This window comes from Sorex araneus, chromosome 1 (genome assembly GCF_027595985.1).
Source record: "Sorex araneus isolate mSorAra2 chromosome 1, mSorAra2.pri, whole genome shotgun sequence".
Taxonomy (NCBI): domain Eukaryota; kingdom Metazoa; phylum Chordata; class Mammalia; order Eulipotyphla; family Soricidae; genus Sorex; species Sorex araneus.
In genome coordinates this window covers 114,143,399-114,162,560 of record NC_073302.1, presented here as the reverse complement: position 1 = coordinate 114,162,560, position 19,162 = coordinate 114,143,399, and the positions used below count along the sequence as shown (strand labels likewise).

Genomic DNA, 19,162 nt, shown 5'->3' with positions numbered 1-19,162 from the left:
AACCTTTTTCATTGCACTTCTGGAAGATATGATAGATCCATCAGGACGTCGAAGGGCAGTCATCTTGGTCTTATAGTTGGCGAAGGATAGTCGAGTGTTGCGAATACTTTTCCCAGCTTCTGCCGCATGGGCCAACACTGCTGCTCCTCTCTCTTGGAAGTCTTCTTTTATTGCTTCTCTGCACAGCTTTGCAAGCTCGGACATTAGCTTGAGATTGTCTGAGGCTTGCAACAAACCACGTTGGCAAATGAGCTCAAGAGTTTCTGAAGACAGGTGATTTTTTTGTGGCTTTCTCTCTCTCTGAATTCTTCTCACAATCATGGAGGTGCTGAATCAGTCAATTATATTCTTTGTCGGTGTTGTCAACAATGGCATCTTCCCATATTGCTGCAGTAGTGCCAAAGAGCTCCTAGTTGGTGGTTGTTCTGGAAGTTCATTTTTTAAACTTTGTAGCCCTTTCTCCCTGCTCCAAGAAGTAGAATTTCGCAGGATGGAGATGGTGGTTTGATCCCGTTTGGATTTTTGGGACAACAGCATCATCGGTCAGGCAAAACCATCAATTGAATATGATGTGGTCAGTTTCGCTGTGGAACTATCCACCGGGAGACTCCCATGTCCAGCGTTTAGATTCAGCCTTCTGGAACTCTGAGTTACCATGGATGGTCTTCGTCGACATAATAAACTCAGACAGTCTCTCACCCTGTTCGTTCCATTCTAGGCCATGGGTCCTGATGTGGAGTTCTTTGGGTGACCTTCTAGGTCCCAGCTTAGTGTTAAAATCACCGACAATGACCTTGTAGAAGGTGTGGTCTTCTTTATAGAACTTCTCCAGCTCCATGTAGAACTTCTCAATTTCTTCTTCATTATACTTGGATGTTGGTGTGTAGATGATGAAGATAGAAATTGCTGGCATCTATGAGCCATATCTATTCAAATGTAAGCATCTGATTCGGGTTGTTAGGCATTCAAGCGAATCAATGGTCATGGCTAAGTTTGTGTTGACAAGGACACCAACACCACCGATGACTCTATTGTCATATGTTCCAAAGAACAGAGGAACATTTCTTGTCCAGTGTTGAAACAGCATGATGTGTTCAATGCCTTCTCGTCTTGGTCAATCCAATGATGTCATACTTGATCTACTGTGCTTGCACCATCAGATCCTCGATGGATGCTTCCGATGCCAGTGTACGAGCGTACAAGTGCAGACAGTCATTTTAGTCCTTATTCGTTTGGGCAGGCTAGTTTGACCTTGAGATTTTATCAGCTTTTCCTTGTTCATCTTTCTTAACGCTGCTGCATTCGGGGCTCTTCTAGGGTCAGGGGAATGAGGCCCGTTGTTGTTACTGGTTTTGCCATATCGAATATGCCACGGGTAGCTTGTCAGGCTCTGTTGTGCGGGTGGGATACTCTCGGTAGCTTGCCGGGCTCTCCGAGAGGGATGAGGACTTTTAGGGTGGCCTCCAGTTGCCATTATAGGTGTTATGATGGTCTACACCATATTTGAACAACATCAAATATGGTGCGCTAATGATGGGAAATAGGTAGGAAATGTTTATGATGTGTCCGGAAAAGCGGCCTGGAGCTTGGCATCAGTTGTGCTAGTGGAGGTTAGGCCCTGAAGAATTTATCTGGGGCTGGCAATGGGTCTCTTATGCCTGTGACCCCTGGGTTGCTGGAGATTGGTGGAATCAGGCAGAGGAGCTCTGTTTCTGGGTCCCATTGAGCCTAGAGTTCAGGGTCACAAAGTTCCATATTACCTGGTTCTGTGGAGCTTCACTCATGTGTGATATATTTTATATAAAAAATATTCACATATTATTTTGGGGGCCTCATCTGGTGCTCAGAACTTACTCCTGGCTCTGCAGTCAGGGATCATTCTATACAGGGCACGTTTGACCGTATGGGATGCTAGGTTCAAACTCAGGTCAATTATGTGCAAGAAAAGATCCTACCCACTTTACTTTAATTCCAACCACTTATTTTGATTTCTTATTTCGAATATGAGTAGTTGTCTTTGAACTTTTTAATGTAGCTACACATCATGAAAGTTTAATTCACTTATTAACATTGAAAGTTGTTTACTATCACTGTGTAACTCTCATACAGTTGATCATTGATTTGCTCAAGCGGACATCAGTAACATCTCCCTTTGTCCTAGCCCTGAGATTTTAGCAGCCTTTCCTTACTCGTCCTTCCCAATGGTGCCACATTGGAAGCTATTTTAGTGTCAGGGGAATGAGATGCATCACTGTTACTATATTTGGCATATCGAATATGCCACGGAGAGCTTGCCAAGTAGTTTAGTATATTTAGAAAATTAAGGCTCTACCTCTAATGTGAGATTTTCTTGTTGTTTACGGAATAGCATCGACTATTGATTTTATTGACATAAACATATTCATAATGCTCTAAAAGTTGCTAAATTACTCTATTATCTATAACTACATTTCTTTAATATTTTTGCCTTTTTTACTATTTTCCTGGGAAGTATTGTTGTATATATGATTAGATATCTTGGAACCCTTTTGGAAACTTACTATTGTTATTTTTTATTCTCTTTGTCACACACTTGTTTTGAAATTAATTATCTACTATTTTTATCTTAACCATGTCAAATTTCTTTAACAATTATATCTTTGTTTTCCAAGTTCTAATGTTTAATGCCATGCTCATTAATTTCAGTTCCCCTTTTTGTATATATCAGCACAGACTTATAAATGACTTTATCTAAACATAAACATTTCTTCTTCACATTTTCATTTTAATTAATTTTTTTCATTTGAGTCATTAACTTGGAGAAAACATCTTGTTATTCTATTAATCTCCACTTTAATTGTAACACAGGTAATTGGAAATGATTCCCCAACTGAGATGATGTATGCACAAATACTAGCACAGCTGTCATTATGGCTTTCACCAAATAAATGTGTTTTCTCGTGGTCTGGGAGTTAAGAACTTAAAGTCAATGTGGGTCTGGCTTATTTTCTTCTGAGACCTATTCAACTACTTTCCCATGGATAATTTTCCTTGTACATGTCTTGCTCCAAATTTTCTCTTCTTAAGAACACTAGTCAGATTGCATTGAGGCCTATCTGTAGCAGCTCATTCTTATTAAGTCTTATTTCAAGTTTTGTTGTTCTCTGTGCAAATACAGTCACATTCAAAGATACTGAAGGAGAAGGTTAGGGACCTGACACATAAGTTCAACAAAACAGAGAGTTCCAAAACTATGTTCTTTTCTCAGATTTGACAAATTGTAAAGTAGTTCACAAATTGTATAAAAATATATATAGTGCATAGTCATGCTATTTTTATATATTTTATATAATGTATTATGGACTGGAGTGATAGCACAGAGGGTAGGGCATTTGCCTTGCATGTGGCCGGCCCAGGTTCGATTCCTCCATGCCTCTTGGAGAGCCTGGCAAGCTACTGAGAGTATCCCGCCCGCACAGCAGAGCCTGGCGTATTCGATATGGCAAAACCAGTAACAACAAGTCTCACAATGGAGATGTTACTGGTGCCCGCTCGAGCAAATTGATGAACAATGGGATGACAGTGGTAGAGTGCTATTATATATAATATATTATACATAAATATTCACGTAAAGAAATACTTTAATACATAAAAAATAATTTAAAAGTCTCGTCTGGTCAAATACTTCATGAATGTGACTAAAGGCCAAATTCATTAGGAGAGATATATTGTGACCTGTGTATGCCTAACTAACAGGTTTGGACCCATTATTTATATTAAATTAATTGCTTAAGTTTTATGAGGAAGAAGGTGCTATAATCAGAAGTGTGCTTCAGGTCAATTAATCTGCCAGTAACACGTGGTTTATGAGCAGGTGCAAAAACACAAATCTCATTAGCAGTAGAGGTTGTTCAGGCTGGACGCACAGCCAGGTGCACAGGAATCAAGAGAAAAATTCTTGTTTGGCTCTGAAATGAAAGAAAATGTAAAGCATTTTGTGTTTTGACGTTAATATTATGTAGAGCATCTCAGTATTTCTCCCTTGCACTTTTGATGTGTCATAATAGAAACAGGATTCCCACTCACTGTAATTGACTGCCAGGATTCTGTAATGTTCACCCCGCAGCTGAAATAAACTAATATTGTTATTAAATACAACAAAAACAAAACAAAATATAAATATTTCATGCATATTATGTGATTTGTTTTGATTGTGTAAACGCAATATAGGTAGGGCCAGAGCAATCATACACTGGGTAGGGCACTTGTCTTACCCAACTGGTATTCAATCCCCAGCATCTTAGATGGTTGGATGATCCCAGCAGGAGTAATCTCTGAGCACAGAGCCAGGAGTAAACTCTGCGTACGGCTGCGTGTGGGCCCCTAACAAGCAAACAAGAACAAAAAAACATAGGCATATTTCAAATTTTATTGTATCTGTTTTTGTGATGTTTTACATCTTATTTTCATAAAGTAGTTCACAAGAGTTCATTACAGATAATATTCAAACCCTCACCCTACCAGCGAGCATCTTCCCACCACAATAAGACGGAAGTGTGTAAAGGCTGTCGTATTTCATTCTGAAGCAAATTAAGCTTGTATATAAGAGAATTGGAAGATCCTGGCAAGCTCCTTATGGGGTATTTGATATGCCAAATACAGTAACAATAACAGGTCTCATTCCCCTGACCCTATAAAGAACCTCCAATCGTTGCGAAAAATGTAAGAAGAGGCTGCTAAAATCTAGGGCTAGGACAAATGGAGACATTTGAGTAAATCAGTGAACAACTGGATGACAGTGATTCAGTGATATAAGAGAATACAAGCAAGTATGTTAAAACCAAATAAATGTGTTCGACTTTAGTTACATGAATGGGCTAGAGTATAAGCCCCTGAGCTCTCCAGGAAATAGGGCATCATTCTCTTCTGGGAGTCTTATTTTATAGTCTCTGGATCTTGGATCTCATCTGTTGATGAGATTACATGGTGCTGGGGTGGGGGGGTGAGGGGGTGGGGGTAGTTTGTAGGTATGGCTGCCAAACTACTGGAAAACTGGGGAGCTGGGTGGAGGAGGCCCAGTCCTGATCCAAGCGGGCTTGGAGATCTCAGCCACTGGTTCTGCATACCTGGGTTACTCTGTTGGCTCCCTCATGGGTGAGACTCACCTGAGCATGTAGAGAGTGGTCTTCAGCATGGCTGTGGCTGGGTTCTGGAGGTTTTTGGCTGCTGGAGCTCTGTTTGGGGCAGGGAGGGAAACTCAACCCGCCCCACTCCAAGGTTCCCCGGCGAAGACAGCCTGGCACGGGGTCAGGAGATTCTGTCTATTTCAAAATTTAAAGTTTACATCTAGCCACTTATGAAAAAGACAGAAAATAACATGTTTATTTTTTAAATGAAATATAGAGGCGGTGAAAAGAGCTTACATGGTAGAACATAGAGGTTTAGACCCTGGATTCAAACCCTGCATCCCCCACCCCCCAAAGAGTCAGCGCTGTCCCTGAGTTCCCCTTGGACATTGGAAGGTGGAAATCTTAAATAATAATAAAAAGAAGAAGAAGGAGGAGGAGGTACAGGAGGAGGAGGAGGAGGAGGAGGAGGAGGAGGAAGAGGCAGAGGAGGAGGAGGAAGTATCTATATGTTAGCGCTTGAGTGAGATATTCACTATTTATAAGAAAACTCTGAAACTTTCAAAGTTCCACATTTTCTGTTCCTAAACCTGAACTTGTTTTCTTGTTATGTGTGTTCAAATTGGTGAAGAGTTCATAGTTTACTTGTTTACTTTGTTTGAGGAGCCATATTCTCACAGTACTCCGGACTTTCCTTGGCTCTGCATTGAAGCATCACTCCTGGTGGGTCTCAAGGATCATACTGGGTGACAGGATCAAACCTGGGTCAACGGCATACAAGACCAATACCTTATCCACTATATTGTTGCTCTTTAGAGTTTAATATTGATGTTTTCACACTCATATGTAGTTTGCCTTTGAATAATCTATTGAGAATTGACTTTCTCCTTTTTTTCTTCCTCTTTCTCTTGCTTTTCTCTCTCTATATATATGCATAAACACAGATTTATTTATTTATTCTTTGCAGATACAGTTCATCTTCGAGTTCTTGAATCCTCCCCAGTTGGCACAGCCATTGGGAGTGTAAAAGCAACTGATGCTGACATTGGGAAAAATGCTGAAGTAGAATATCGAATTATAGATGGTGATGGAACGGACATGTTTGACATCATGACTGAGAAGGACACACAGGAAGGCATCATAACAGTAAAAAAGGTGCACAGTACTTGTATGAATATGCATTAAGTATCATCACCATTCAAATATAATGCCATTATGCCAAAGTATGAGGGAAAGAAAGCTTGGGGTCTTGAACTTCAAATATATTTTGAGGCAAATAGGAAGGTATAGATTTTACAACATTTAAAATGCAAGGTGTATATGTAATTATATTGCTGAGTTACTTTAGTAAAAACCTCCCTGCCTTAATACAACATTGTTTTCACTTTTAAAAAAGTTTATAGATAATAATGGTGCTATATCTTAGCAGTTGGAGACATTAAAAATAACAACCCATCTATCCAGATGTATGAAGCAATAATTAGGGTTGCTAATAAAAAAATAGACAGCATGAATTGGAAGATAATTTAATTGTTCACATTTTCCCTTCTGCTACATAAATTAAATTTTTTCTGCTGACATATGCTCAATAATACTGTGTGAAGGTAACTCGTTTTTCTTTTTATCTTTTTCTTTAATTGTAGAGTTAGTACCATTATTATAAGATAAAAATAAGGCACAGTACATTTATATCCTTATGAAAGATCCTGAACTCTGTCTGTATGACAATTCCTGGAGTACTAGTTAAATATAAAACTTTCAGAAAATTATATGTCCATGCCCTAGGTACACAGCATTATTAAATGATGGAAACAAAGGAGAAAGCAGTTTCTTGTGGTTTTGCAGGACTAAGAAATTAAGCAAACTAGTCTATTTATCATACAAAGCATTTAGAGTTGCGAATCAGCAATGCATCCCCATTTTTCCTGTTAAAATATACATATTAGGGCCAGAGCAAAATTCCAGTGTGTAGGGTGCTACCTAGCAGGAGGCTGACACGTGCTCTATCCCCAACCACATATGGCCCTCCAAGCCTGCCAGGAGTGATCTCTGAGCTCAGAGCCAGGAATAAGCCCTAAACATCATTAGGTGTGGCCCAAATACAAACAAATAAAAATACACATTTTACAATGGTTGAGAGATTGGACCCAGACCACTATTTCAGATGGCAAGTTATTTGCCTTGCAATAGGCTGTCCCAGGTTCAATCCCCACCACCCGATAAGGTCCCCGAAGCTCAGCAGGAGTGATTCCAGAGCTCAGAGCCAGGAAAAAGCCCTGAGCATCACTGGGTGTGGCCACAAAAGGAAATAAACAAAACAACTAAAAAATGGTTGAAAGACAGTAGAATTCAATTTTATCCTTCTAACACTTATGTTATTTATGTTCCACGCTTTTCTTTCATAATTGAAACCAAATTGCCAATTTGCAATATTTTATCTTATCTTTTTATCCAAGGTTTTTCTTTTCTTTATAAAACTAGAAACTGTTTTATAAAATTGCTGAAAACTCTGTAATTGTCTTGAAAATTTTATAAGTGTCATGTAGTAACATGAATCTATTACTCTGAATGGAAACATTACAACACATTAAATATATAGTTGAATTTTGTCTTAGAAAATGTTTATAGAAGCCAGCACCTCAACACATATATCCAGCCATATAGATGTATGTATATATGTATATACAAATACACACAATCCACTAATTGTCAAAAAGTTATCACCTTCTGAGATAGGTTTTAATACACACCCATATTTTTCCCAAATGTAAAACACAACTTTTCTAATTTATGAATTTATATTGAATATATAAAATTTTTAAAAATAAATTATGATAATTATTTTTATTACTCCAAATATTTCATCAATTAGCATCTTGACATAATTAAGTCTTGTATGTTTATTTGTTTGGGGACCATTTCCAGTTATAGTAGGACTTACTCTTGATTCTGCTGCGTTCAGCGATCACTCCTGGCTGGGCCCAAAGTTCGCAAATGTCAGACTGTAACTGAGATGGAATACAATTACTCTCACGCTAATCTGATGGTTCTTTATGCAGCCACTTGACTATGAGAGCCGGCGGCTTTACACTCTGAAGGTTGAAGCGGAGAACACCCACATAGACCCACGATTCTATTACCTCGGGCCATTTAAAGACACCACCATTGTGAAAATCTCCATAGAAGATGTGGATGAAGCGCCTGTTTTCAGCAGGTCTTCCTATCTGTTTGAGGTTCATGAAGATATTGAAGTAGGCACTATCATTGGAACCGTCATGGCAAGGGACCCAGATTCTACCTCGAGCCCTATTAGGTAATCACACCTACTTGTGAGATTAAAAAAAAGGAATTTGAAATAAGATAGATCTCAAGAAGTCGCACTTTACGGGATGGAGAGATAGTACACAGATAGGGTGTTCCCCTTGCACGTGGCCAACGCACTTGAATTCCCAGTACCCCATGTGGTCTCCTGAGCTTCGCTAGATGTGATCCCAGAGCAAATGACCTGGAGTCCGAGTTGATCACAGCCAGTTGTGACCCAAAATCAAAACAAGTATTTCCACTCAAGTGATTGAATGCAATTATATATACAAGAGTAGTTCTCCAGAAATTGTATACACATTTGTGATATTAAGCCATTGCCGGCCCACTCCTGGAAGCTACTTAAACCCTCTCAGTGTTTTGAGGCAAGCCGAGTAAAGATTACCAATTTCAGAGATTGCTGTGACTTGGGTCCTTGGTTCTTTCAGAAATTTGGTGGTCACACCCTGGTTAAAATAAAGGGTGCGATAGCAGTGTTTACAATAGAGCCAAATCACTTTGTGCTTTCAGGATTGTAAGTAATAGTGAGTTCAGATAACTCTTATCAACGAAAGGAATATTGCAACAATGCTTCAGACCATTATGTTATGATTTATTTTTCTTTTTTGGGAGAGGGAGTTGGCACCACACCCAGCAACTATCATGGGCCTTTGCAGTGCCAGGGGTCAGATCTGAATCTCCAGCGTGATAAGCACTTGCTCAGCCATTGAGCTACCTCTTCAACCACATGCTGTAGTTTTTATAACTCTTCCCAATAAATGCCTCTTCCTCAAGCCGTTTATTTTCACTGAAATAACTTCATTTTTTTGGTACATTTCCCTTTGAAACTTACAGCTATTTAAAATATATGTGTATATATATATTATCTTAACACTGCCCAAGACAAAATCCGAGAATAATTCGTAGAAGATAAATATTTACCGTTAAGCCACTTCACTGCCCATTCCTGGAAGTTTATTAATAAACAACATAAACAATCCTCCCCATTAAACACTTAGGAAAAATGTCTTGGGAGCCATGTTTTACTGACTTTAACATTCAGTTTTATTTTGCCCCAGATATTAAAGTGAATTTTTATATGACTGAATTATTTTCTTAAGAGTTCAAAGGAAATATGTAGCAATATATTTCTCCACACAATGATAAGCTATTTTACTGTCTGATAGACTGATGGTTATTATATGTGAAAATATGCTTCTGATTTTTCTAACAAAAAAGCAAAATACTTCATTAATGTGCAGGTGTTCTGTCAAAGAAGAAACATTTCATCTGTGTATTATTATAAAAAAGATTAATTCTCACAGTGAATGATTAATATATAACTTAATGATTGTCTAGGCAAAAAAAAGCATGTCTATGCTAATGTGACTTAGAAGATGCAAATGAATATTCTTGGATACGATTCTTGATATACTTTATAGATGAATTAGCATATAATGATTGCTGTACATGTATGTTTAAGCTCATTTGTGCATACGTTATCAAGGGATAGCTATACCTTCAATAATGTAATATATTCATAGGATGGATTACATCGACCAAGCCCTAAATTATATATGTCATGTCATATATTTTAATGATTAATGTTATAACCAAAGGATTTAATCTAAAATGTATATCTGGTAATGAGTTTTTAGACAAAACTGCAAGTTACTGCACATAGTTTACCAGCAGAGATTGAGAGGCAATATTATAACATGTTTGAGAAAGAATCTGTATTTTTCTGTGACTTCTGGTAATTTCATGTAGTGCTCTAAATTTTGTCATTATTTCTTTAAACTATTCTTGAAGACATAATTAAGGAAAAATAGATAACGGGCTTGACAAAGATGAATGCTGCATGGTGGCTATTAGCGCAGCTTCTTATCATTTTTCTGTAGAAATAAGTAGCATTATCAATTGCCTAAATGAAAAAGAATATTATCACTCTTCTTTTATATTTAACAAATACTCTGAAATACTACATTAGTATTAAATTTTAATAGATTCCCTGTTAGAAAATTTTGTATATGAGAAATAATATTAATGAGTACCTGTTGGACTTTAAATGCAATGCTTTTGTTTTCATATTTGATTTCCTTTCTGTGATGTGAGATGAAATACATTTCTAATAAAAAATGGTGAATAACAAAGATGAATGCTACAGAAGACTTAAGGATAAAAAGAGACAACTAATTTTTACTTTAGTCAGTAATGAAAAGAGGAGGTAATATTTACAATAAATCTTTCATTAATTAAACATTTTTGTCAACAAATAAGACATGTGAATTATTACAATTTTAATGATATGGCATTCTACTTTATGTGAATAGTAAGTGATGCAATTGTGATATAAAATTAAACTCATATTGTCTAAATAGTAAAGGCAGAATATAATAAGTAGAGTTGCATATTACTGCTCTGTTCTATATAGAATTAATTAATGTTATAGAGTTCTATATAAAATTTTTTTTCTTTACTGGGGTCACATTCAGTGCTCAGGTTATATAGCTCTGTGCTTAGAAATCATTTCTGAAAGGTTTTGGGTGACCATTTGGAATTCCAAGAATCTACCATAGGCAGGCCATGTCAAGGCCAGAATCCTACCTGCAGTTCTTTCACTCTGGTCCATATAGAAATAATGGAAATAACGTAAAATAAAAATAAACTAACATAAACAATCCTATAATGTAATATCAGATTAGCTGTGTGGACATATTAAACTGTTGCAACAGTGCAATTTATTTGAAACAAGACCCAAAGATCATAAATTTCAGTTGACTTTTTGTTAGTTGGGACACTAAAAATATGTTTTACGGTACATTTTTAAATTATTTCTTTTACTATAAAATGATAAAAATATATTTTATATTTTCTTTGATATAAATAATAGTATTGACTAAGTAGTATCCCTTGTTGTACTTATTTTATTTCTTAATTTGAAGCTTTATATATAACTTGGAAATTTTGCTTTAAATCTCAAGAATCATAAACACAGGTAAAAGACTCGGATTATGAAGTAGAAGGAACTAGTGAAGGGTATATCAATTTTAAACCTTGGCTGAAAATGCCCGCAATAATAGGATTTATGTCAACTATAAAAACCTATTTGTTAGCAAGATATTTGGCTTGAGAATCATTTTAGACATGTTACCTTTAAACTATTTGCAACATTGTTTTGTAGACATAAACCATGACTTTATTTGATACACATGCATGCACAAGCATAAAAACTCATTTTCTATATTTTTATTTTTAAAAGATATATAGCTTAAACAAATGCATTTACTAAAGTTATATGCAACTAAGAGACAGATTCCACAAAATCATACTATGACACTAACATTATCTTTGATTTTCTCACTAATATAAAAGATGTTTCTTTGGGGAATGATCTTTGGCATTGGGGATTTGTAAAAATTCCTCTGTAGAATCATCACTTACCAGATACAATCAGTTGGTTATGAAACCACTGGCATTGAAACCTATTTATGGAAAAATAAATCTAGTTCAGTTGAATGGTAATAGATTTAGTACTATACATTCAGAAGACTAGTGCTTGAATGCAGTACAAAATGACAGTTCATTTTGACCTGCGTGTGTGAGAGAGAGAGAGAAAGAGAAAGAGAGTGAAAGAGAGAGAACCAATAAAACTGCATTTAAGATCAGTACTATCTATTATTCTGAAATTAGTGATGTGTCTGTGTGTTTGGATTTCATCATTTTCTTCTGCAAACCAGTAATACTGCCATATGTTCCTGCCCTCTATGTTCAGGTTTTCCTTAGATCGCCATACTGATCTGGATCGGATCTTTAATATACATTCTGGAAATGGATCTCTTTACACGTCAAAACCACTTGACCGTGAATTATCTCAATGGCACAATCTTACTGTTATAGCTGCTGAAATCAGTAAGAAGAATTTATGATACATTTAGCATTTTTGTAGGTTTTATATGGAAATAACTAATTCTCATCTCATGTATGAATTATAATTTTTAATTTTAAAAGGCTTCTAACTATCTTAATTATTTTAATAGTTTCTACACATAGTTGGGATGTTTTAATGCATCCATAAGTCTAAATATACTATTAAATAATAAAGGTAATCAAGAATTAGTAAAGATTCAGGATCATTTAGCATATATACTCAATGTAACATGCACATTATGAATTAGACTCTACTCAAAGCTAGGTATTTTATTATTTGATTTCAAGAAATATCTAGGTAGATTTATTGCTTCCTTTTAATAGATATAAAACAAAATTTAATAATAGCTAGCATTGAGCGGTGTGTTTCTGCTAATAATGTAAGATTTCATTTTTTCTACAAATATGTTTCATAACTTCCTTTCATGGAAAAAGAAGGAAGGTCTAGAGTTTCTTTTCACTTGTCTAAAAGTCATAATGCAAGGAGCAATAAAACGGGGATTTGACGTAGTCATTTTGTGTCTAACTCCATTCCTAATTCATACCTGCTTTGCAAAATTTCATACAAGTGGAAAGAAGAGCTAGAATTCAAAGCTGCTTCTGTCTCTGAATTAACAAATTGCAGTTCCCACACAGGCTTGGCTAGCAAATTTGAACAGTCCATTGTAAAGTGAAAATCTCTTGTTCATAAGTCATTTAAAAGATAAAGGACAGAAACAGAACCCTGCATGCTGCATCTCACTCCTGAAGCCCTGCTCAGTATACAAGTGAGTCTAGGGCTGTTCACACATGCAGAACTGTTTTGAGTTTGCAATTCCTCTACTGTTATGTAAATGGATTAGAGCAATTCCTGAACTATTTTTAAAAGGAACATTAATCACATTAATTGGGGGACATAAATTAGCTATTGTCAACCAATAAGCCTATGAAATTCTCGATTTGATATTTACTATTGTAAACACCAATCACAAACATGTGGCAAGATCACATGATTTGTAGAAACCCTTCCCAGATTTGAAAGAACTTCTGGACAGAATCAGCAGGAATCTCGGAAGGAGAATTCGGCTAGACAGATCCTCAACCATCAATTAAAACTGGAAGATAAAATACAATGTTAGTTCCCTCCTATGATCTGACTGAAAGATAGATTAATTCCATCAACCAAAGAATACAGTTTTTCTTTTTTGAATTGTGTATATCGCTTAGCCTTGTAAGGCTGACATACAAGGTTTGTGAGTATTTCTTTTAAGGAGACATTTTGTGTCCGTAGATATTCTGTATCTCCATGGAGATATTCTGTATCCCCATAGTTGGATATTCCCAGCAGGATCACTTGCTTTTTTCCAGAATCATGGATGTTTGCACTTGATTCAAGATCCTTCTTTCAGCCTGATGAGCTAGGAATTGCACTTTCCATGTCAGACACTTTGAGAAATTTAACTTTTAAAGCTAGTTGAAGTAATTACCATTCTGTTAAAAGCTAAACCAATTACATTCTTTTTCAGAACTAAGCCTAATTTTTTGTCCTCAAGTAAAATCAATCTGCAGAGTAACTACCGGAAACGCCTACCTGTCAGCCTACACAGCCAGGGCCCATTATGCTGTTTCTGAGAATTCAGTGGAGTGATGGAGAGAGAGAAACAGCATATAGGAAATTGCTTTTACTAGATTATAAACACTGGTCTTAGTGTATATACATAAAGTAGTCAGTAGTATAGAGCAAAGTGTAAAGGTAGGACTTAACATATTTCTGTGTCCTCCCTTTACCAACTTAATCCTGCATCCCAAATAGTAGAGCATATCCTACAATGATATTGTGGCAAGAAATGTAAATTTGTTATACTATAGATTTCCTTTCCTTTTCCTTCTTTCAAAATAATTTAAATGTCATGTGAATAAAAATCATCTAAAGATAAGGTCGCAGTCAGTGAAAATAGATTACATTTCTGGCAAAATTGTTTAGACTTCCTCTAAACTATATGAAAATGTTGCCATAATCACTGTAGCACACTCTGAAGATAGATCAAAGTCTGACAGAACTCCATTGTCTATAGCCAATTTCTTATTAGTGAAAATTCTTGCCTTAAGCAGCTAACCAAAATACATATTTCTAAAACCTGAGATTTCTAGATAATGACTTAAGGTTTCTTCTGGGAGATCTGAGGAATAAAAAAACTGTTAAGACTGAGACATAGTTTCACCTCAGGACAAACATTTTAAGATCCTTTATTGCTGATACAGATTTCCTATAGAAGAATTTTCCTGGATGACTTTGTGAGAGATTCAGCTGGGAAATATATGCTTACTCCTCTTCAGTATGATAGCGCTTTTGAAAGCTTTATATTTTTATTTATATACAGGCTGCAACAGCTGCCAGTAAAAAGATTAGTTTAAGCACTGTTTTTTGAATAGGTGACTCCAGGCCTGATGCTTTACAAAGCCTGTTTATCCTTGTGGATTTAACTATTGATTTAAAGGAGCCTTGAGTTATTTGTAAAGAGGAAAAAGCTTTGAATCTCCATATTGTGTGAGGGAAGGCGTTGGCTGAATTTTCTTTTTGTCAGATATCAAAGTTCTCTCCTTGCTTCTTTTATTTATTTTTGTTTTAAGATATAAAAGTTCCCCTCTTGCTTATCTTTTTTAACGATATGAAAGCCCTCTTATTCTAACTATACGGGTTTCTAAATATACAGGAAACCCAAAGGTTTCCTGTAGCAGAGTCAAAAAGTCAATTACTACCAGTAAGTCATTTTTATGCCAAGATTTTATATTGAAAACATATTTTGCCTTTATCTGCTAATTAGAAATATGTCTACAGAGCAAATTCTAGAGAATATGGAAGAATCATTGTTCCCATTCTTTATAGCAACAAGTAACTCGAAAGAGGCTGGGGTCTCATTTGTACATAAAGAGTCTATCTCTGGGTGGCACTGCACTTTAGCACTGTCGTCCGATTGTTCATCGATTTGCTCTAGCAGGTACCAGTAATGTCTCCATGGTGAGACTTGTTGTTACTGCTTTTGGCATATTGAATATGCCACGGGAAGCTTGCCAGGCTCTGCTGTGCAGGCGGGATAATCTCGGTAGCTTGCCAGGCTCTCTGAGAGGGACGGAGGAATTGAACCTGAGTTAGCTGTGTGCAAGGAAACGCCTTACTCGCTGTTACTGCTCCAGTCCAATATAAAGGGAGGGAAAAAAGAAAAAAATATTTTATCTCTTTATCTCTCTACTTAACTCCAAGTATACTCCTCAAGATGGGAAGTTCTGCTAGGTTCATGTTACATAGATTAAAGTTCTTTAATAGAGGTATAGTCAATGGGCCAACAATGCAAGAATAAATGGTAGGAGTCATGCAACTTTCAGCATCAATTTTGGTTCCTGGATCTCAACTTTTAACCACCTAGAGTTTAAGAAGTGAATGATGAATGATGATTAGCAATTATAAATTCAGAACTGAATGCGTAAGAAGTCTGAAGGGATAGTAGCAAGATGTGTTCAAGAGGTAACCCATTTTAAATATTCTATTTGAAAAATGAAGGAAAGGTAAATACAAGTCTGTATTGCCTAGCAATGGGAAATCAGAGAAGCATTATTTTTGTACATTATTTTTTAAACCCTGATTGCATTGTTTTAATAACATATTTTAACTATGTAGAATACCTATTCACATTGATGAAAAAGAAAATACCTTCGGAGTGCTGTATCTTTACATATAGGCACATCCTATGTGTACATATTTGTCTTTAGAGACAATTTGATAAGGTTGCCACTGACCCTCAGCATTTCAGCTGTATTTTTTAGTTTTCTTTTTTTACCTAATTATCTTATTATACATTTTTTAAAATTATACTTTGTCAATGTTCAGACAGAATTTGAATCCTATGCAAAGACAGATTTTGTTATATGGAAGCTGATGAATATTACCTGAATTTAAGTATCAGTACACTCAGATATCAATACAAGTGCTTAGAAAAATCCAAGACATAGCTAACGCAATTATAACTAGTTGTTACTAAAAGCAAAGCTAAACAGACATTTGTATTTTAAATTTATTTTATAAAGCAACAGAAATTTTGAATGCATATTTTTGTGTGTAAACTTCATACTCTCAATTTTAAGTTTGTAGCAGTATAATCATAATCACTATACATTTGTTATTTTGAATTAATTTTAACATGAAGATTTCACACTTAATTATTAAATCAATAGTAAAAAATATATCAAAATATTTGACCACTTATATTTCATTGTAAATTTCTACAAAGTTTGTAAAATTAACATTTGAATATTCAATTTTCCACAAGGAGATTAAAGAGTAGCTATTTGAATACATTTTGGTAATAGGTAGTCAGAGGGATACGTTCTAATACAACACTTAGCACTTAGAATCTTGGACAAGTTCCTAATTTGTTTCAAACTATTTCTGCCTCCAAAAAATCAGTAAAGATTAAATAATAACGTATAAAATGAATAAGTAACTAAGTAGTAATATATAAGTATTGATTTAGACTGCATTTTTGATTTTATGTATTTGAACTATAAGGACACAAATGTGATATGAATGCAATTACTCTGTGTTGTGCTTTTAAAAAGATTTTCAAAAATAATAAGAGTACTCTTGAGTCCAATGATGAGTGGATTCATGACTACTTAATTAGGCTCGGTAGTAATTTTCTTTATTGCATTTGCTCATTATGTGGTAGAATGAATGCATTGTTTATTTGTACATAGCCATTAATATACACAAGATGCTTGTATAAATTAAATCTAGTGTGCAAAATGTATCTTCCTAAATTTTTTTTCTTCCCCTGCTTTAGACAATCCCAAAGAGATGACTCGCGTAGCTGTTTATGTGAGAATTTTGGACGTTAATGATAATGCCCCTCAATTTGCTGTGTTCTATGATACTTTCGTATGTGAAAATGCCAGACCAGGCCAGGTAAGTGCAGCTGAAAGAAAAGGCAAAATCAGGCAATTTGCTGCTACTTAGATGTATGTGGAAAGTACCATGCCGAGTGAAGTTAGTCAGAAGGAGAGGGACAGACACAGAATGATCTCCCTCCTATGTGGTATATTATGTAACATGGTAAAGAAAAAACAGACACTCGTAGGCAGCAGAAAGAAGGGAGCTGGGAGATAAAAAATGGGAGTGAACCCTGGGCCAGGATGCAGGGAAGTTTACACTGATAGAGTGTGTGGTGTTGGATGTTTTAGTCATGGAACCCTGCCATTATCAAGATTATAAATCATTATTGATAAATAAAAGCAAAAGATAATTTTAATGGCCTGTTAATTTATTTTACCCTTTAATTAAAATAAAAACATATATAATTCTAACAGTGTAAGTGATATTAAAAAAAAAGGCTTGTGTATTAGACTTGGATGTTTTTAGGGCAGGAAGAGATCTCAATGGGCTGGCATGCATGCTTTGCATACAGAAGGTGCGTGCACCATCCCTAGTTACATCTCTGGCACTTCATGGTTCCTCACCACCACCAGAGAGACCTCTGAGCTTTGAACCAGAAGTAGCCCTTGAGCACTGCCATGTATGGCCCCAAAGCAAAACAAACCAATAAACATTTTAAATAATAGGACTGCAGGTTTTGGATTTCAATGCAAATTACCAGTGGTGCATTGGATATGCCAAAAACAGTAACAAGTCTCACAATGGAGACATTACTGGTGCCCCTTGAGCAAATGGATGAACAATGGGATGACAGTGCTACAGTGCTACAGTGATGCAAAAGTCTAGTACAAAGAGTAATGGTACTGTTGCCCTAAATATAGGAACCCAAAGAAATAACTTGAAATTTTTTTCCAAAGGAGAAATAATCTCAGCTGCTCAATGAGGCAACACTCAGGACAAATGCATGGGATCAGTGAAACACTAAATGAATATTCCTATATATGCAAATACGGTTTTGAAGTACCATTTCCAAATATGCTCTTATAGTCTTATACATTTCCATTTTATCATTATAGAAACACATAAAGTGCTTAATGACTTAGTTTTGATCCTTTAAAACATTCTTCCTACATCAGCTTTGTTTATAACCCTTTAAGTCTTTTTCTCAGTGGACTCATTTTGTTGTTTGAAAAGCTCTAGTGTATATGGCTGAAAGAAATGCTCTTAATTGGTTTGAGTGCTATCTTCACAGAAGGAAGCTGCATGTTATAAATAATAATTGGGAATCAAGTGTGTTTTATTAAAGAGGAGTCATCGCAAAAAAACTGCATTGTACTGTGACATCATTTGATGCTCTTTATAAAACATCAATGCCATTGTTAGATTTGCATGCAAATTAAATTGCAGAATAACTCAAATTTTTCCTTCTGAAGTTTCTAACAAGAGTTCTGTAGTCTGGCTATTGTTTGAAATGGTAAATTGCTGCAATCGGATTCTTTTTTGTGTTTGTTTGAAAATGTTATGGAAATGTTTAATTTGGAATATTTAAATGACCTAGCTGCTTCCAGCCTGCTTCTTAATGGTATTGTGCACGGCCTGAAAATACCATTCCAAATAGTCCTGTGCTTGTCAAGCTCAGCATGAGATAAGTTGAAATCTTTCTCTAAAAGATAAATTGCCCACTTTGTGACTTCTGCATACATTGCTCTCTCTAAGAGATATCGTTAGAGAGCATTTGAGTTATACAAATGCTGATTTTCAAGTAGATTGTAAGTATACAAAATAATGGATTATATTTGTTTATTTTTCCTTATACCATTTTATCCCTAAAAAACTATATAGATTTGATAACTTTATAATATTACCTCTTAAAGAACAGTTGACATGTTGAAGACAAATAACCAAATAAAATATGATTTTA

At 35.7% G+C, this 19,162-nt stretch overlaps 1 protein-coding gene across 1 annotated transcript in view; it reads left to right on the top strand.

The window, feature by feature from the left end:
• CDH10 (cadherin 10) overlaps positions 1-19,162 on the top strand; it is a 166,343-nt gene that overhangs the window by 131,570 nt on the left and 15,611 nt on the right. The window contains exons 6-9 of the mRNA XM_055144962.1: positions 6,073-6,260; positions 8,165-8,418; positions 12,181-12,317; positions 17,153-17,274. Of these exons, the coding sequence (XP_055000937.1) occupies positions 6,073-6,260; positions 8,165-8,418; positions 12,181-12,317; positions 17,153-17,274 (701 nt within the window). The remainder of the gene's footprint in view (positions 1-6,072; positions 6,261-8,164; positions 8,419-12,180; positions 12,318-17,152; positions 17,275-19,162) is intronic.